Below are 21,379 nucleotides of genomic sequence, written 5' to 3' on the forward strand. Positions count from 1 at the left end.
AGGAGGATCTGATACAAGACTACATTGGTTTCACACAGAGATACACTCCAATGGAGGGTCATTAATCATTCTCACGAAATACCTTTCACTAGAGCCATGGAGCCACCCCTGCTGCAGCCCCATTCCCAGTGGACCAGCACCAGTATAAGTCCCTGCACAAGCATCTGGGGTTGTCTATTTCACAACCGCATCTCTCTCTCCTCTCTCTCTCTCCTCTCCTCTCTCCTCTCTCTACTCCCTCTCTCTCCCCTCTCTCTCCTCTCTCTACTCCCTCTCTCCCCTCTCTCTCCTCTCTCTCCATCTATCCTCTCTCTCCTCTCCCCTCTGCCTCTCTCTCTTCTCTCCTCTCACAATCTCTCCCCTCTCTCTCTCCTCTCTCCCTCTCCTCTCCCCTGTCTCACAATCTCTCTCACCTCTCTCTCTCTCTCTCTCTCTCACCCACTATCTCTATCTCTGAAGTGACAGACCGATGATTCATGTTTTAATGGGATGGTTTTCTGAGAGCTGCACATTTAAAGAAATGGAGAAAAATAAGACAGACATGTCAATGTGTTTCCCTGTATTCCTTTAAAAAAATATGTCTATTGATGCACCAGCACCTTAGGCAGCGATTACAGCCTCGAGTCTTCTTGGGTATGACGCTACAAGCTTGGCAAACCAGTATTTGGGGATGGAGTAGCATAGCTATTTTCAGTTCTCTCCAGAGATGTTTGATCGGGTTAAAGTCTGGGCTCTGGCTGAGCAACTCAAGGATATTCTGAGACTTGTCCCGAACCCACTAATACGTTGTCTTGGGTGTGTGCTTAGGGTCACTGTCCTGTTGGAAGGTGAACCTTCGCTCCAGTCTGAGGTTCTGAGCGCTCTGGAGCAGGATTTCATCAAGGATCTCTCTGTTCATCTTTCCCTCAAACGTGACTAGTCTCCCAGTCCCTGCCGCTGAAAAACATCCCCACAGCATGATGCTGCCTCCACCATACTTCACCGTAGGGATGGTGCCAGGTTGTCCTTCTGGAAGGTTCGCCCATCTCCACAGATTAACTCTGGAACTTTGTTAGTGACCATGGGGGTTTTGGTCACCTCCCTGACCAAGGCCCTTCTCCCCCGATTGCTCGGTTTGGCCAGGCAGCCAGCTCTAGGAAGAGTCTTGGTGGTTCCAAACTTCTTCCATTTAAGAATGAAGAAGGACACTGTGTTCTTGGGGACCTTCAATGCAGCAATAAAAATAGTATATAATATATATATTCCTCAGAATAAAATATTCCTCAGGATCTGGGCCTCGACAAAATCCTGTCTCCTGTCTGGCTCTTTGGACAATTCCTTCGACCTCATGGCTTGGTTTTTGCTCATTCACTGTCAACTGTGGGACCTTGTATAGACAGGTGTGTGCCTTTCCATATCATGTTCAATCAATTGACTTTGCCACAGGTGGACTCCAAGTTGTAAAAACATCTCAAGGATGATAAATGGAAAGGATGCCCCAGAGCTCAATGTCGAGTCTCATAGCAAAGGAATGTCATTTTATGCTGTAGCGTTATGATTTCCCTTCACTGGAACTAAGGGGCCCGATATGAAAAACAGCCCCAGACCCACAAAAACAGGTAACTTGAGCGTGCATAACTAATCACCCCCCCCCCAAAGTCAATACTTTGTAGAGCCACCTTTTGCAGCACTTACAGCTGCAAGTCTCTTGGGGTATGTCTCTATAAGCTTGGCACATCTAGCCTCTGAGATTTTTGCCCATTCTTCAAGGCAAAACTGCTCAGCTCCTTCAAGTTGGATGGGTTCCGCTGGTGTACAGCAAACTTTAAGTCATACCACAGATTCTCATTTGGATTCAGGTCTGGGGTTTGACTAGGCCATTCCAAGACATTTAAATGTTTCCCCTTAAACCACTCGAGTGTTGCTTTAGCAGTATGCTTAGGGTCATTGTTCTGCTGGAAGGTGAACCTCCACCCCAGTCTCAAATCTTTGGAATACAAACAGGTTTCCCTCAAGAATTTCCCTGTATTTAGCGCCATCCCATCATTCCTGCAATTTCCCAGTCCAGTTTCCCAGTCCCTGCTGATGAAAAACATTGCCACAGCATGATGCTGCCACCACCATGGTTTACATTGGGGATGGTGTTCTCGCGATGATGAGAGGTGTTGGGGTTGCGCCAGACATAGCATTTTCCTTGATTGCCAAAAAGCTCCGTTTTAGTCTCATCTGACCAGAGTACCTTCTTCAATATGTTTGGGGAGTTTCCCACACGCCTTTTGGCGAACACTAAACATATTTAATTATTTTTTTCTTTAAGCAAAGGCTTTTTTCTGCCCACTCTTACCGTAAAGCCCAGCTCTGTGGAGTGCACGGCTTAAAGTGGTCCTATGGACAGATACTCCAATCTCCGCTGTGGAGCTTTGCAGCTCCTTCAGGATTATCTTTGGTCTCTTTCTTGCCTCTGATTAAGCCCTCCTTGCCCGGTCGTTGAGTTTTGGTGGGCGGCCTTCTCTTGGCAGGTTTGTTATGGTGCCATATTCTTTCCATTTTTTATTAATGGATTTAATGGTGCTCAGTGGGATGTTAAACATTTCTGATATTTTTTTATAACCCAACCCTGATCTGTACTTCTCTACAACTTTGTCCCTGACATGTCTGGAGAGCTCCTTGGTCTTCATGGTGCCCCTTGCTTAGTGGTGTTGCAGACTCTGGGGCCTTCCAGAACAGGTGTGCAGTATATATACTGAGATCATGTGACAGATCATGTGACACTTAGATTGCACACAGGTGGACTTTATTTACCTAATTCTGTGACTTCTGAATGTAATTGGTTGCACCAGATCTTATTTAGGGGCTTCATAGTAAAGGGGGTGAATACATATGCACACACCACTTTTCAGATTTTTATTTTTTAGAATATTTTGAAACAAGTACATTTTTTTCAGTTCACTTCACCAGTTTAGACTATTTTGTGTCTGTCCATTACATGAAATCCAAATCAAATTCAATTTAAATTACAGGTTGTAATGCAACAAAATAGGAAAAACGCCAAGGGAGATGAATAATTTTGCAAGGCACTATAACATTTGTAGTATCTATCACTTTCTATCACTAGCTATATGATCATCTAGCTACCAGCTCACACTGAAAAATGTTGTCTGTCATCCAACGTCATTTATCCAGATTACTGATTCCCTTCACTGATATTTTCTTGTTTGTTTGTGTGTGTGTGTGTGTGTGTGTGTGTGTGTGTGTGTGTGTGTGTGTGTGTGTGTGTGTATAGACCATCGGGCCTAAGGAGGGTTGGCAGGTGTACAGCTCAGCTCAGGATACTGACGGGCGGTGTATCTGCACGGTGGTGGCTCCTGAACAGAACCTCTGCTCCAGAGACGCCAAGGGAAGACAGCTCCGCCAGCTACTGGAGAAGGTCACACACAAAGCAATACAGACACATACAGTACATACTCTCTCTATCAGGGCCGGTTCCAGGGCCCTGTGTCTGCTAGGGGGCCCCCAACCCCCCAAATGAAATAAGTATATACTGTATTTTCATTTTTGTAACTCAGTCAGGGTCTTAATTTACTGTTGAGCGTTAGGTGCAATTTCTAAATTGTTGTGTGCGTCAGCAGTTTTTCCCTGATAGTCAGTCAATTAGCCCCCATGTCAGCTCAGGCAGATCACTCGAGATTGACTTCGGAATTGGACATCTGTCCAGCCACTAGTGGCAACAGTGTGTGCTCTTACAATCAAGTACAGTAGGCTTGGGTTTTGCTAGTGTCTTGTAGACTGAGGTGAAAAATGGGTGTAATTCCATTCGAAGGTAATCCCATGACTCAAATAGAATAACATTTGATTTGTCAATTGTGCCAAATACAACACCTTACTGTGAAATCCTTACTTACAAGCCCTTAACCAACCATTCAGAAAAACTATTTTAAGTAAACTATTTTAAGTAAGAAAATATTTGGTAAATATTTTTTTTCCATTTAAAAAAAAACTAAAAGCAAGAAATAAAAGTTACACAATCAATGAACAATAATGAGGCTATATACATGTACAGGGGGTTTCGGTACCGAGTCAATGTGCATAGATAATAAACAGTGAGTAGCAGCAATGCAAAAAAGGGGTTCAATGAAAATTGTGCGGGTAGCCATTTGATTAACTTTTTAGCAGTTTAATAATGACTTTGGGACCTATAATTGGCACTCTGGTACCACTTGCCGTGCAGTACCGCCTGGTATAGAGAGTTCCTGGATGGCAGGAAGCTTGTGCCCAGTGATGTACTGGGCCATACGTACTACCCTCGGATGCCGAGTAGTTCCCATACCAAGTGGCGTTGCAACCAGTCAAGATGCTCTCGATGTTGCAGCTGTAGAATGTTTTGAGTATCTGAGGATCCATGCCAAATCTTTTTAGTCTCCTGAGGGGGAATAGGCATTGACATGCCCTCGCCACGACTGTGTTGCTGTGTTTGGCCCATGATGGTGTGTTAGTGATGCGGACGCCAATGAACTTGAAGCTCCCGACCCACTACAGCCCGCTCGATGTTAATGGGGGCGTTCTCCTGTAGTCCCCGATGAGCTCTTTTGTCTTGATCACATTGAGAGAGAGGTTGTTGTCCTGGTTCCACACTGACAGGTCTCTGACCTCCTCCTTGTAGGCTGTCTCATCGTTGTCGGGAATCATGCCTACCACCGTTGTGTCATTGGCAAAACTTAATGATGGTGTTGAAGTCATTTGTGGGTGAACAGGGAGTACTGGAGGGGACTAAGCACACACCCCTGAGGTGCCCCCGTGTTGAGGATCAACGGGGCAGATGTGTTGTTGCCTACCCTTACCACCTGGGTGCAGCCTGTCAGGAAGTCCATGATCCAGTTGCAAAGGGAGGTGTTTAGTACCAGGGTCCTTAGCTTAGTGATGAGCTGTAGTAGTCAAAGACCAGCATTCTTACGTAGGTGTTCCTTTTGACCAGGTGGGAAAGGACAGTGTGGAGTACAATCGAGATGGGGCAGTATGCGAATTGTAGTGAGTCTAGGGTTTCTGGGATGATGGGGTTGATGTGAGCCATGACCAGACTTTCAAAGCACTTCATGGCTCTAGATGTGAGTGCCATGGGATGTTAGTCATTTAGGCAGGTTTTCTTGGCGCACAGGGACTGTGGTGGTTTGCTTGAAACATGTATATTTTACAGAGTCGGTCAGGGAGAGGTTGACATGTCAGTGAAGACACTTGCCAGTTAGTCAGCGCATGCTCTGATTACGTGTCCTGGTAATCCATCTGGCCCTGCGGCCTTGTGAGTGTTGACCTGTTTAAAGGTCTTACTTACATTGGCTATGACGAGCGTGATCACACAGTCGTCCGGAATAGCTGGTGCTCTCATGCATGTTTCAGTGTTGCTTGCTATTTAGTTAATCTGGTAGGCTCTGGGCAGCTCAGGGCTGGGTTTCCCTGTGTAATCTACTCAACACCTACCACAGGATCAAGGCAATACCTACCATAGAATCAAGGCAATACCTACCATAGAATCAAGGCAATACCTACCATAGAATCAACACAGCACCTACCATAGAATCAAGACAGCACCTACCATAGAATCAACACAACACCTACCATAGAATCAACACAACACCTATCATATAATCAAGACAACACATACCATAGAATCAAGACAACACCTACCATAGAATGAAGACAACACCTACGATAGAATCAACACAACACCTATCATAGAATCAAGACAACACATACCATACAATCAAGACAACACATATCATATAATCAAGACAACACATACCATAGCATCAAGACAACACCTACCATAGAATCAAGACATCACCTACCATAGAATCAAGACAACACCTATCATAGAATCAACACAACACCTACCATATTGAATGTGCTTCTGTTTGCTGTAGTCCAGAACATATTGGAGGTAGTTGTATTCTCTGGTCCAGGTGCAGAACATGTCCCAGTCCATTGAGGTGTTGAACCTGCGGACCCAGAGGGACTTCCAGTACGTCATGAAGATGGAGAATCAGATGAAAGGGCTCCAGACCACGCTCAGACAGATAGAAGACGACAGGAAGACCATTATAACCAGGAACTTCCAGGTACAGAACATTACAGCACTAGTATACATTAAAGTACAGAACATTACAGCACTAGGATACATTAAAGTACAGAACATTACAGCACTAGTATACATTAAAGTACAGAACATTACAGCACTAGGATACATTAAAGTATGGCCTCTTCTATCTTCTCCTTCTACCATTATGGCCTCTTCTCTTCTACCATTATGGCCTCTTCTCTTCTACCATTATGGCCTCTTCTCTTCTACCATTATGGCCTCTTTTCTTCTCTCCTCTCCTTCTACCATTATTGGCTCTCCTCTTCTCTTTTCTCCTTCTACATCATGGCCTCTTCTCTCGTCTCTTCTACCATTATGGGCTCTTCTACCATTATGGCGTCTTCTCTCTTCTACCATTATGGCCTCTTCTCTTCTACCATTATGGCCTAGTCTCTTTTCTCTTCTCTTCTGTCATTATGGCCTCTTCTCTCTTCTCTTCTACCATTATGGCCTCTTCTCTTCTATCTTCTCTTTTTACCATTATGGCGTCTTCTCTCTTCTACCATTATGGCCTCTTCTCTCATTTCTCTACCATTATGGCCTCTTCTACCATTATGGCCTCTTCTATCTTCTCCTTCTACCATTATGGCCTCTTCTCTCCTCTACCATTATGGCCTCTTCTCTTCTACCATTATGGCCTAGTCTCTTTTCTCTTCTGTCATTATGGCCTCTTCTCTCGTCTCTTCTACCATTATGGCCTCTTCTCTCTTCTACCATTATGGTCTCTTCTATCTTCTCTTTCTACCATTATGGCCTCTTCTCTTCTACCATTATGGCCAAGTCTATTTTATCTTCTCTTCTACCATTGTGGACTCTTCTCTCTTCTCTTCTGCCATTATGGCCTCTTCCACCCACTTCTGTCATTATTGCCTCTTCTCTTCTGCCATTATGGCCTCTTCTCTTCTACCATTATGACCTAGTCTCTTCTCTCCTCTCCTTCTACCATTATGGCCTCTTCTCTTCTACCATTATGGTCTCTTCTACCATTATGACCTACTCTCTCCTCTCCTTCTACCATTATGGCCTCTTCTCTCCTACCATTATGGCCTCTTTTCTTCTACCATTATGGTCTCTTCTCTTCTCTCCTCTCCTTCTACCATTATGGCCTCTTCTCTTCTCTCCTCTCCTTCTACCATTATGGCCTCTTCTCTTCTCTCCTCTCCTTCTACCATTATTGGCTCTCCTCTTCTCTCTTCTCCTTCTACATCATGGCCTCTTCTCTCGTCTCTTCTACCATTATGGACGCTTCTACCATTATGGCCTCTTCTCTTCTACCATTATGGCCTAGTCTCTTTTCTCCTCTGTCATTATGGCCTCTTCTCTCTTCTCTTCTACCATTATGGCCTCTTCTCTCTTCTACCATTATGACCTCTTCTCTTCTATCTTCTCTTTCTACCATTATGGCCTCTTCTCTTCTACCATTATGGCCAAGTCTCTTTTCTCTTCTCTTCTACCATTGTGGACTCTTCTCTCTTCTCTTCTCTCTTCTCTTCTCTCTTCTCTTCTCTCTTCTCTCTTCTCTTCTACCATTATGTCCACTTCTATCCACTTCTGTCATTATTGCCTCTTCTCTTCTGTCATTACGGCCTCTACTCTTCTACCATTATGGCTTCTTCTCACCACTTCTGTCATTATGGCCTCTTCTCTTCTACCATTATGGCCAAGTCTCTTTTCTCTTCTCTTCTACCATTGTGGACTCTTCTCTCTTCTCTTCTCTCTTCTCTTCTACCATTATGGCCTCTTCTATCCACTTCTGTCATTATGGCCTCTTCTCTTCTGCCATTATGGCCTCTTCTTTTCTACCATTATGGCCTCTTCACTCTTCTCTTCTACCATTATGGCCTCTTCTCTTCTCTCCACTTCTGCCATTATGGCCTCTTCTCTTCTCTCCACTTCTGTCATTATGGCCTCTTCTCTCCACTTCTGCCATTATGGTCTCTTCTCTTCTACCATTATGGCCTCTTCTCTTCTCTCCACTTCTGCCATTATGGCCTCTTCTCTTCTCTCCACTTCTGTCATTATGGCCTCTTCTCTCCACTTCTGCCATTATGGTCTCTTCTCTTCTACCATTATGGCCTCTTCACTCTTCTCTTCTCTTCTGCCATTATGGCCTCTTCTCTTCTACCATTATGGCCTCTTCACTCTTCACTCTACACTTCTACCATTATGGCCAAGTCTCTTTTCTCTCCACTTCTGTCATTATGGCCTCCTCTCTTCTCTCCTCTCCTTCTACCATTATGGCCAAGTCTCTTTTCTCTTCTCTTCTGTCATTATGGCCTCTCCTCTTCTGCCATTATGGCCTCTTCTCCTTTCTCTTCACTTCTGTCATTATGGCCTCCTCTCTTCACTCTTCTCCTTCTACCATTATGGCATAGTCTCTTCTCTCTTCTCTTCTACCATTATGGTCTCTTCACTCATCTCATCACCCTTCTCCTTCTACCATTGTGGACTCTTCTCTCTTCTCTTCTACCATTATGGACTCTTCTCTCTTCTCTTCTACCATTATGGCCTCTTCTCTCTTCTCTTCTACCATTATGGCCTCTTCTCTCTTCTCTTCTACCATTATGGCCTCTTCACTCTTCTCTTCTTCCATTATGTCCTCTTCTCTTTTCTTCTCTCTTCTACCATTATGGCCTCTTCTCTTCTCTCTTCTGTTCTACCATTATGGCCTCTTCTCCTCTCTTCTGTTCTACCATTATGGCCTCTTCTCTTCCATTCTACCATTACGGCCTCCTCTGCCATGATGGCCTCTCCTCTCTTCTGTTCTACCATTATGGCCTCTTCTCTTTTCTTCTCTCTTCTACCATTATGGCCTCTCCCCTCTCTTCTGTTCTACCATTATGGCCTCTTCTCTTCCATTCTACCATTATGGCCTCCTCTCTTCCATTCTACCATTACGGCCTCCTCTGCCATGATGGCCTCTCCTCTCTTCTGTTCTACCATTATGGCCTCTTCTCTTTTCTTCTCTCTTCTACCATTATGGCCTCTTCTCCTCTCTTCCATTCTACCATTATGACCTCTTCTCTTCCATTCTACCATTATGGCCTCCTCTGCCATGATGGACTCTTCTCCTCTCTTCTGTTCTACCATCATGGCCTCTTCTCTCTTCTACCATTATGGCTTCTTCTCTCTTCTCCTTTTACCATTATGGCCTCTTCTCTTCTTCCATTATGACCTGTCTCTGTCTTTATGTCTGCCTCTGTCACTAACACTGTCACTGTGCCTGTTTCGGTCACGGTCACTGTCTCTGTGCCTTTCTCTGTCCTTGTTACTGTCTCTGTCTCTTTTACTGTCTCTGTCTTTATGCCTCTCTCTGTCTCTGTCACGTTGCCTGTCTCTGTGCGTGTCTTTGTCTCGTGCCTATATCTGCCTGTGGGCCTGTCTCTGTCTCTGTGCCTGTCTCTGTGCCTTTCTCTGTTTCTGTGTCTGTTTCTGTCTCTGTGCCTGTCTCTGTCTCATGCCTATGTCTGTCTGTGGGCCTGTCTCTGTCTCTGTGTCTGTCTCTGTCTCTGTGCCTGTCTCTGTCTCGTGCCTATGTCTGTCTGTGGGCCTGTCTCTGTCTCTGTCTCTGTGCCTTTCTCTGTTTCTGTGCCTGTCTCTGTCTCTGTGCCTGTCTCTGTACCTGTCTCTGTACCTGTCTCTGTACCTGTCTCTGTCTTTATGCCTCTTTCTGTATCTGTCACGTTGCCTGTCTCTGTCTCTGTGCGTGTCTCTGTCTCGTGCCTATGTCTGTCTGTGAGCCTGTGCCTGTCTCTGTGTCTTTCTCTGTCTCTGTGTCTGTGCCTGTCTCTGTGCCTGTTTCTATGTCTGTTTCTGTCTCTGTGCCTGTCTCTGCCTCTACATGCCTTTCTCTGTTTCTGCCTCTGTGCCTGCCTCTGTGCCCGTCTCTGTCGCTGTGCCTGTCTCTGTGCCTGTCTCTGTTTCTGTCTTTGTGTCTGTCTATGTCTCTGTGTCCATCTGTTGTCTGCTTCAGGAGCTGAAGAACAAGATGGATGAGCTGCAGCCTCTGATCCCCGTGTTGGAGCAGTACAAGACAGACGCCCAGCTCATCTCCTCCTTTAAAGAGGAGATCAGGAACCTGTCCATGGTGCTCACAGCTATTCAGGAGGAGATGGGGGCATACGACTATGACGAGCTCTACCAGAGGGTCCTCAGACTGGACAGCAGGCTGCACAACTGCATGGGCAAACTCAGTGAGTAGAACCAGATCAATATCCACTGCGTGGGCAAACTTAGTGAGTAGAACCAGATCAATATCGACTGCGTGGGCAAAACCCAGTGAGTAGAACCAGATCAATATCGACTGCTTTCGCAAAACCCGGTGAGTAGAACCAGATCAATATCGACTGCGTGGGCAAAACCCAGTGAGTAGAACCCGATCAATATCGACTGCGTGGGCAAAACCCAGTGAGTAGAACCCGATCAATATCGATATTGCGTGGGCAAAACCCAGTGAGTAGAACCAGATCAATATCGACTGCGTGGGCAAAACCCAGTGAGTAGAACCCGATCAATATCGACTGCGTGGGCAAAACCCAGTGAGTAGAACCAGATCAATATCGACTGCTTTCGCAAAACCCGGTGAGTAGAACCAGATCAATATCGACTGCGTGGGCAAAACCCAGTGAGTAGAACCCGATCAATATCGACTGCGTGGGCAAAACCCAGTGAGTAGAACCAGATCAATATCGACTGCGTGGGCAAAACCCAGTGAGTAGAACCCGATCAATATCGATTGCGTGGGCAAAACCCAGTGAGTAGAACCAGATCAATATCGACTGCGTGGGCAAAACCCAGTGAGTAGAACCCGATCAATATCGACTGCGTGGGCAAAACCCAGTGAGTAGAACCCGATCAATATCGACTGCGTGGGCAAAACCCAGTGAGTAGAACCAGATCAATATCGACTGCGTGGGCAAAACCCAGTGAGTAGAACCAGATCAATATCGACTGCGTGGGCAAAACCCAGTGAGTAGAACCAGATCAATATCGACTGCGTGGGCAAAACCCAGTGAGTAGAACCAGATCAATATCGACTGCGTGGGCAAAACCCAGTGAGTAGAACCAGATCAATATTGACTGCGTGGGCAAAACCCAGTGAGTAGAACCAGATCAATATCGACTGCGTGGGCAAAACCCAGTGAGTAGAACCGGATCAATATCGACTGCGTGGGCAAAACCCAGTGAGTAGAACCGGATCAATATCGACTGCGTGGGAAAAACCCAGTGAGTAGAACCAGATCAATATCGACTGCGTGGGCAAAACCCAGTGAGCGATCAGTTGTAAATGCATGTGCTCGTATAAAACTCTGCGATACCACGTGGGAAACCACAAGCAGTATTGCCAAACAGCTTTCACATGCAGCCAATACCGATGGCCAATTAATTGAGTCCGATATGACCGCCTGAGTCCTAGAGCTTAGTGTGTGCTTGTCTCCGCCAAGCCTGGTTTTAATATGTACAGCGTTGTTCGGTAAAACTCACACAGTGGCGCAGGCATGACATTGCCTTGAGAAATGTAGTATGAAGAGGAGAAAAAAACAGTATGTCTTATCGCTGCATTTCTTTATTAACAGCATGTGGGAAATTAATGAAAATCACTGGACCTGTAACAATAAAGACATCTGGCACCCGGTTTGGAGCATGGATGACTGACCCACAGGCCTCTCAGAGAAACAACAGGGTAAGTTATGGGATGGGAGTGGAGGAGGTGGGAGGTGATAGCTCTGTCTGCGGGTGTGTCTCTCTCTGGGTGTTAAACAACATCTCTGTTTTGTTTCCGGACTACTAAGGAAGGATTCATAACAATAATCAAAGACTGTCATGACCTAATATCATGGGGTTGGTTTTCTTCTAGGGCTTTCTGAGATGGGAATATTCAATAGCTTTTCTGATGCAGAGGATCATTTATTCTGATTCATAAGGCCTTGTGAAGTGGTTCAGGTATTAGATTTATAAGGCCTTGTGAAGTGGTTCAGGTATTAGATTTATAATGCCTTGGGAAGTGGTTCAGGTATTAGATTTATAATGCCTTGGGAAGTGGTTCAGGTATTAGATTTATAATGCCTTGGGAAGTGGTACAGGTATAATATTTATAAGGCCTTGGGAAGTGGTTCAGGTATAATAATTATAAGGCCTTGGGAAGTGGTTCAGGTATAATATTTATAAGGCCTTGGGAAGTGGTTCAGGTATAATATTTATAAGGCCTTGGGAAGTGGTTCAGGTATAATATTTATAAGGCCTTGGGAAGTGGTTCAGGTATAATAATTATACGGCCTTGGGAAGTGGTTCAGGAATAATATTTATAAGGCCTTGGGAAGTGGTTCAGGTATAATATTTATAAGGCCTTGGGAAGTGGTTCAGGAATAATATTTATAAGGCCTTGGGAAGTGGTTCAGGTATAATATTTATAAGGCCTTGGGAAGTGGTTCAGGTGTAATATTTATAAGGCCTTGGGAAGTGGTTCAGGTATAATATTTATAAGGCCTTGTGAAGTGGTTCAGGTACAGTGCCTTCATCCCCCTTGCCATTGTTCCTATTTTGTTGCATTTCAACCTGTAATTTAAATAGATTTTTATTTGGATATCATGTAATGGACAGACACAAAATAGTCCATATTGGGGAAGTGAAATGAAAAAAAATGACTTGTTTAAAAAATACATTTGAAAAGTTGTGCGTGCATGTGTATTCACCCCCTTTACTATGAAGCCCCTAAATAAGATCTGGTGCAACCAATTACCTTCAGAAGTCACATAATTAGTTAGATTGCACACAGGTGGACTTTATTTAAGGTTCACATGATCTGTCACATGATCTCAGTATACTGTATATACACCTATTCTGAAAGGCCCCAGAGTCTGCAACACCACTAAGCAAGGGGCACCACCAAGCAAGTGGCACCATGAAGACCAAGGAGGGCATTAAGGACCAAGGCTTGGGTTATAAAAAATGTCCAAAACTTTGAACAGCCCATAGAGCTCCATTAAATCCATTATTAAAAAAATTGAAAGAATATGGCACCACAACAAACCTGCCAAGAGAGGGCCGCCCCCCAAAACTCATGGACCAGGCAAGGAGGGCATTAATCAGAGAGGCAACAAAGAGACCAAAGATAACCCTGAAAGAGCTGAAAAGCTCCACAATGGAGATTGGAGTATCTGTCCATAGCACCACTTTAAGCCGTACACTCCACAGAGCTGGGCTTTATGGAAGAGTGGCCAGAAAAAAAGCCATTGCTTGAAGAAAAGATAAGCAAACAAGTTTGGTGTTCGCCAAAATACATTTGGGAGTCTCCCCAAACTTACAGAAGAAGGTACTCTGGTCAGATTAAACTAAAAATGTATCTTTTTGGCCATCAAGGAAAACGTTATGTCTGGCACAAACCCAACACCTCTCATCATCATCGCGAGAACACCATCCCCACAGTGAAGTATGGTGGTGGCAGTCTGCCAGAGATTTGAGACTGGGACGGAGGTTCACCTTCCAGCAGGACAATGACCCTAAGCATACTGCTAAAGCAACACTCGAGTGGATTAACGTAAATTTAAATGTCTTGGAATGGCCTAGTCAAAGCCCAGACCTCAATCCAATTGAGAGTCTGTGGTATGACTTAAAGATTGCTGTACACCAGCGGAACCCATCCAACTTGAAGGAGCTGGAGCAGTTTTGCCTTGAAGAATGGACAAAAATCCCAGTGGCTAGATGTGCCAAGTTTATAGAGACATTCCCCAAGAGACTTGAAGCTTTAATTGTTGCAAAAGGTGGCTCTACAAATTATTGACTTTGGGGGGGATTGAATTGTTATGCACTCTCAATGTTTGTTTCACAAATAAAATATTTTTTATCTTCAAAGTGGTAGGCATGTTTTGTAAATCAAATGATACAACCCCCCAAAAAAAAAAAAACTATTTTAATTCCAAGGAAAATGGGGTGAATACTTTCACTAGCCACTGTACATTCATAAGAGAGATGGAGAAAAAAGTCACCTTTCCGTAAAGATATTTAAATGTATGTTGCATGTTAACTCAGTCAGTGTTCAGTTTAAATACACATCAGCTTGTGGTTTCCACTAATTCCTGCTATTCATCTTTCTTTGACATAGGTCTGGTACATGGACAGCTACACCAACAGTAAGATTGTACGTGAGTACAAGACCATGGACGACTTTGTAGCTAACGTGGTGTCTCGAACCTACAACCTCCCATTTAAATGGGAGGGAACCGGTCACGTGGCGTACAATGGGTCTCTGTATTACAACAAGTACCAGAGTAACATCATCGTCAAGTACAGTTTTGAGACGGGTCGGGTGCTGGCTCAGCGGGCTCTGGAGTACGCCGGCTTCCACAATACCTACCCTTACTCCTGGGGAGGATACTCCGACATCGATGTCATGGCCGACGAACTGGGCATGTGGGTAGTGTACGCAACCAATCAGAATGCGGGAAATATCGTCATCGCCCAGATGGACCCGGACACCCTGGAAGTCCGGAAGACGTGGAACACGGAATATTCCAGACGGAACGCGGGGGAATCCTTTATGATCTGCGGAACACTCTACATCACCAACTCTCACCTGACGGGTGCTAAGGTCTACTACGCGTACTCCACCAAGACCTCCAGCTATGAGTACACAGACATCCCTTTCCACAACCAGTACTTTCACATCTCCATGCTGGCCTATAACTCCAGGGAGAGGCACCTCTATGGCTGGAACAATGGACACCAGGTGCTGTTCAATGTCACTCTGTTCCACGTCATCAAAACCCAAGACGACTCCTAGAGGACACGGGAGATGAAATGTCACAAGTCCTCATATGGACACCGTAGAAATGACAACAGCAACTTTCCAAGGCAAAGCGCCATCATTTGTGATATAAAATGGGACCTTGTTGCTTACAACCTTGTTCATGTTTTTCCTCACCTCCTCCCTAAAGTGAACTGCTCTGTCATTACGTTGCCATTACTTGAAGAAATTGCCCTTTTTTGTATTTTCTGGGCCAGAACACTTGAGGTGACTTGAACACAGACAGAATGTCATATATCCTATTTCTCCTCTCTTCTTCTTTTTTTATTTTCCCATCTCTGCTGAAATAGGAGTTTACTTTATGGCCTTATTTACTGCTGTCTTTACGTTCTCTATGATCCTCTTCTTTTCCCATCTCTGCTGAAATAGGAGTTTACTGTATGGCCTTATTTACTGCTGTCTTTAGGTTCTCTATGATCCTCTTCTTTTCCCATCTCTGCTGAAATAGGAGTTTACTGTATGGCCTTATTTACTGCTGTCTTTAGGTTCTCTATGATCCTCTTCTTTTCCCATCTCTGCTGAAATAGGAGTTTACTGTATGGCCTTATTTACTGCTGTCTTTAGGTTCTCTATGATCCTCTTCTTTTCCCATCTCTGCTGAAATAGGAGTTTACTGTATGGCCTTATTTACTGCTGTCTTTACATTCTCTATGATCCTCTTCTTTTCCCATCTCTGCTGAAATAGGAGTTTACTGTATGGCCTTATTTACTGCTGTCTTTAGGTTCTCTATGATCCACGGACTCTTGATAGATATGTGCATGAATGTCTGACATTTTGTCTGCTGTAATTTACGATGATATAGTGTATTTTCAATGTTTCCGTTCCAGATGTCCTTCAGTTCTCACAGTGTTTGTAGTGACGTCTATTGATAGTATTTAAACCTAGTTTGAGGTCCTCTCCAGAGTATTTGCTGCCATGTTACATGAACAGTCTGATTATGGAAAACATTGTGGTAACAATTGTATGTCTCTATGCGAAAGCTAAGTAAACATTTTGTTTGTTATAAAATACTGTATCAAAAGTGTATCAGTTTTTTTATTTGTGTTTCAAAGGCATTACCTCTTATAGCATCAAAACTGAAACCCACCCAATGCACCACCAAAGTAATTCAATGCTTTTATCTTGGTATGAAAATGCTGCGTCTTGATATACACTAGGTGCACGAAAAATTAACAAGTGCTCGTTCCAAGACACAGACTGACCAGGTGAATCCAGGTGAAATCTATGATCCCGTATTGATGTCTCTTGTTTAAACCACCTTCAATCAGTGTAGATGAAGGGGAGGAGACGGGTTAAAGAAGGATTCTTAAGCCTTGAGATAACTGAGACATGGATTGTGTACAGGCTACAGAACATGTAAGTGCCTTTGAATGGATCATGGTAGTAGGTGACAGGCACACCGGTTTGTGTCAAGAACTGCAACGCTTCTGGGTGCACATTGTTGTCACGCTCAACATGTTCTGCCTGCATCTTGATGTCTGTTTTACCTGTAGCCTGCCTGCATCTTGATGTCTGTTTAACCTGTAGTCTGCCTGCATCTTGACGTCTGTTTTACCTGTAGCCTGCCTGCATCTTGATGTCTGTTTAACCTGTAGTCTGCCTGCATCTTGATGTCTGTTTTACCTGTAGCCTGCCTGCATCTTGACGTCTGTTTTACCTGTAGTCTGCCTGCATCTTGACGTCTGTTTTACCTGTAGCCTGCCTGCATCTTGATGTCTGTTTAACCTGTAGTCTGCCTGCATCTTGACGTCTGTTTTACCTGTAGCCTGCCTGCATCTTGACGTCTGTTTTACCTGTAGTCTGCCTGCATCTTGATGTCTGTTCTATCTGTGACATTTTTGAAAGAAGTCTGCCTGATAATACAACTCTGAAATAGATAAATATTTTACAGTCAGAGTAAAATATAAAAATTCGACATCTTCCTGCCAAGATTTTAAAAAACAGCTCTGTTGAAGGGAATCCTATGATGAAGGCCCCGTTTATGAATGATGATGATGATGATGATGATGATGGATTGCAAAGATTGGAACTTTCATTTATCCGTTTTAAATATTTTTTGTCTGATTGTTGAGTGCTGTCCTTTGGCATTCCAATCAGGAACAGGCAGAGAAGAGCTGGGTGGGTTCAGATTGCTCACTGCATCACCCCCCCCGTCCCCATATACTCATATTGTAGCTCAGTTTCTGTCACCAACACTGACAGTATATGGTAACTATCTATTTTATAAACACGCAAGCACATACACACTCTCTCTCTCACACACACACAATCATTTCTGATAAAATCACCAATCTGTCTGGTTTTACAGTAGCAGGCCATGAGACATACTAAATCATTGACTATCTCTCTCCCTCCCCTCTTCAAAAAACAACTACACCTCTCTCACTCCCCACCTACTCTTTTTTTAAGTACACCTCTCTCCCTCGTCTTCTCTTAAAAAACAACACATCTCCCTCCCCTCCTCTTAAAACACCTATCTCCCTCCCCTCCTCTTCTATTAAAAAACAACACCTCTCTCCCTCCCCTCCTCTTCTCTTAAAAAACAACACCTCTCTCCCTCCCCTCCTCTTCTCTTAAAAACAACACCTCTCTCCCTCCCCTCCTCTTCTCTTAAAAAACAACACATCTCCCTCCCCTCCTCTTAAAACACCTATCTCCGTCCCCTCCTCTTCTATTAAAAAACAACACCTCTCTCCCTCCCCTCCTCTTCTCTTAAAACATCGCCTCTCTCCCTCCCCTCCTCTTCTCTTAAAACAACACCTCTCTCCCTCCCCTCCTCTTCTCTTAAAACAACACCTCTCTCCCTCCCCTCCTCTTCTCTTAAAACATCGCCTCTCTCCCTCCCCTCCTCTTCTCTTAAAACAACACCTCTCTCCCTCCCCTCCTCTTCTCTTAAAACAACACCTCTCTCCCTCCCCTCCTCTTAAAACCTCCTCTCCCTCCCCTCCTCTTAAAACAACACCTCTCTCCCTCCCCTCCTCTTCTCTTAAAACAACACCTCTCTCCCTCCCCTCCTCTTCTCTTAAAATAACACCTCTCTCCCTCCCTCCTCTTCTCTTAAAATAACACCTCTCCCCCTCCTCTTCTCTTAGGCACTTTGCTATTGTTATGTTTCTAACACTATCATGAATCCAAATTGGTTTCCCATCTAGAGGCCTCGGCTACAAATGCCCCCAGTGTGATCATCTCCCCTCTCCCTGCTGTCCTCCTTCCTGCCAATCCCCTTCCCCACTGTCCCCCTCCACACTGTCCCCCTCACATCGCCCCCATCGAAAAATAAAAATCCATCAGACATCAGCAGTTCTGTATTAAATCAGAAAGAGATCTTCCAGAGAAGTTGATTAGCATTGATTGTCCCACCCTTTCCTCTCTCCACATGTCTGCCTTGATGGGAGGGAGGGAGGGAGGGAGGGAGGGGGGAGGGAGGGAGGGAGGGAGGGAGGGAGGGAGGGAGGGAGGGAGGGAGGGAGGGAGGGAGGGAGGGAGGGAGGGAGGGAGGGAGGGAGGGAGGGAGGGAGGGAGGGAGGGAGGGCTATGGTTCACAGCAATAGGATCATAACCTCAAACGCTGTAAGTTTGACTGATCATGTCTTATCAAAACACAGTAAAAAACCTGTAACACTTCACTGGGTGCTATATCAACACACAGTACAGCACTTCACTGGGTGCTATATCAACACACAGTACAACACTTCACTGGGTGCTATATCACCACACAGTAGAACACTTCACTGGGTGCTATATCAACACACAGCACAACACTTCACTGGGTGCTATATCAACACACAGCACAACACTTCACTGGGTGCTATATCAACACACAGCACAACACTTCACTGGGTGCTATATCAACACACAGTACAACACTTCACTGGGTGCTATATCAACACACAGTACAACACTTCACTGGGTGCTATATCAACACACAGTACAGCACTTCACTGGGTGCTATATCAACACACAGCACAACACTTCACTGGGTGCTATATCAACACACAGTACAACACTTCACTGGGTGCTATATCAACACACAGTAGAACACTTCACTGGGTGCTATATCAGCACACAGTACAGCACTTCACTGGGTGCTATATCAATGCATGACAAATCACCTGGATCGCTTCTCCAGGAGAATGAATATATATATATATATATATATATATGCAGAGACACACACACACACACACACACACACACACACACACACACACACACAGGTATTGCAGTGACAAACGAGGCCAAGCATTGATGAATACAGGCTTGGGCTCATCAGTATGGAAATGGCATGTCAACTGTATCATTTATTTATTTTCTCCTACATGGAAAAATGCGTAGTAGTCTAGAGTGGGTCCTTCATTATGACCATGCATGTTCTCCCTCTCAGGGCCTTAGAAAGACCTCCTCTCAGCCAGATTGGACCAACTTCCCACCAGGAACGATGCTGGGTGTGTAGAGAATTTTGTGTAGAATATCAATTCGTAATTTATCGGTTATTCCCTCCCCCCACCCCCCGAATGCTTTCTTGCTGTTCCATTCCAGCTAAATTTACACCTGGGGTATTAAAACTGTGTGGTATCTGTCAATAGTCACACGGGATTCGCCATACACCTTCAGACGTTCTGATTCCACATTAGTGAGAGGGGCTCCAAACACTTCGCACGTTATCTACCACAATCTACCCACTAAAGTTTGATGATAGATCGCTTTAAAGGACTTTTTCTGAAGCCCCAGGAATATTTTCCACTTGATTTTATTCTTCTCTGTATGGTGTGCCTCACATTCAGTAGCTTCAGGGTCTCTGCCTCACAAAGGGCTTCAAAAGTAGGAGTGTTATTGCTATTGGGGGAATATTGTGATTTTATGAGACTGTAATTGTATTAAGTCAGGACAGGACAGAGGATATTGTGTGCCAATGGTGGATGTGGTGGAGGTGGTGGGGGGGGTGGTGGTGGTGGTGGAGGTGATGGACGTGGTGGTGGTGGTGATGGGGGGGGTGGTGGGAGGTGATGGGGGTGGTGGAGGGATGGGGTGGTGGAGGTGATGGGGGTGGTGGAGGTGGTGGAGGTGGTGGAGGTGATGTACGTGGTGGTGGTGGTGATGGGGGGGGTGGTGGTTGAGGGTGAGGGGGAGGTGATGGGGGTGGTGGTGGTGGAGGTGATGGGGGGGGGGTGGTGGAGGTGATGGGGTGGTGGAGGTGATGGGGGGGTGGTGGAGGTGGTGGAGGTGGTGGAGGTGATGTACGTGGTGGTGGTGGTGATGGGGGTGGTGGTGGTTGAGGTGATGGAGGGGTGGTGGAGGTGGGGTGGTGGAGGTGATGATGGGGGGGTGGTGGAGGTGGTGGGGTGGTGGAGGTGGTGGAGGTGGTGGTGGAGGTGGTGGGGGTGGTGGAGGTGGTGGGGGGGTGGTGGAGGTGATGGGGTGGTGGAGGTGATGGGGGTGATGGAGGTGATGGGGGTGGTGGAGGTGGTGGAGGTGGTGGAGGAGGTGATGGGGTGGTGGAGGTGGTGGTGGAGGAGGTGATGGGGGGTGATGGGGGTGCTGGAGATGGTGGTGGAGGAGGTGATGGAGGTGATGGGGGTGATGGAGGTGGAGGTGATGGGGGTGGAGGTGGTGGAGGTGGTGGTGGAGGAGGTGATGGGGGTGATGGGGGTGGTGGAGATGCAGGTGATGGACGTGGTGGTGGAGATGATTTGGAGGTGGTGGAGGTGATTGGGGGTGGAGGTGGTGGTGGGGGATGGTGGTGGAGGTGATGGGGGTGGTGGTGGGGGATGGTGGTGGCGGGGGGTGTGGAGGTGGTGGTGGGGGGTGGTGGTGGGGGAGGGTGGTGGTGGTGAGGTTTCTCCTCTTTGATGACAAACTAACCATTCCCTGATCTCAAGAGAATCAATACAGTAAGAAGAATCTAGAGATTTCTTTGATTAAGGATATTCACATTTTGAATCCTCTCTTTATCCCCAAAGCCCTTTTGTAAATACACATGTTATTACTGTCACCCAGCACTGACACTGAGAGAGACACCCACAAATGTCCCTCCTTTTCAAACTGCAACAACACCATTAACTGTCTGGGTGATGTAGTCTGGGTGATTTGAGAAATCAAATGTTAATACCTCTGTTTTATCCAAAATGCCTTCCGTTCGTGATAACCTAAGAGTCTCAGGGTTACAGAACATGTATGTTGATTTCAGAGGAGTCAGCAAGAATAAGTGCACTCTATGTGTGCGTCTGTGTCATTAGACACCATTAGGCACCATTAGGGCACCATTAGACATGCACCTGTCTGGGGAGTGGACATGACTGTTTATTTTTTTTAACCATTGCTGTGGCTCTAAAGTTTCCAATCCCTAATGTGAAACCAAGCTAAAAAATTAGTGCCAGGCAAAAAGAGAACTGTGGCTAAATGCCAGAGGGGATGAGTCATTATGTCACGATCGTCGTAATGAGTAGACCGGGGCGCAGAGTGAATA

At 45.5% G+C, this 21,379-nt stretch overlaps 1 protein-coding gene across 1 annotated transcript in view; it reads left to right on the forward strand.

The window, feature by feature from the left end:
* The window catches only part of LOC112236787 (noelin-3-like), a 46,861-nt gene extending 30,924 nt beyond the window's left edge, over nt 1–15,937 (forward strand). The window contains exons 2-6 of the mRNA XM_042308862.1: nt 3,263–3,406; nt 5,934–6,089; nt 10,083–10,302; nt 11,686–11,792; nt 14,211–15,937. Coding sequence (XP_042164796.1) covers nt 3,263–3,406; nt 5,934–6,089; nt 10,083–10,302; nt 11,686–11,792; nt 14,211–14,888 — 1,305 coding nt within the window. The 3' untranslated portion in view covers nt 14,889–15,937. The remainder of the gene's footprint in view (nt 1–3,262; nt 3,407–5,933; nt 6,090–10,082; nt 10,303–11,685; nt 11,793–14,210) is intronic.
* The last annotated feature ends 5,442 nt before the right edge of the window (nt 15,938–21,379 follow it).

Source organism: Oncorhynchus tshawytscha, linkage group LG29, assembly GCF_018296145.1.
Source record: "Oncorhynchus tshawytscha isolate Ot180627B linkage group LG29, Otsh_v2.0, whole genome shotgun sequence".
Classification (NCBI taxonomy): domain Eukaryota; kingdom Metazoa; phylum Chordata; class Actinopteri; order Salmoniformes; family Salmonidae; genus Oncorhynchus; species Oncorhynchus tshawytscha.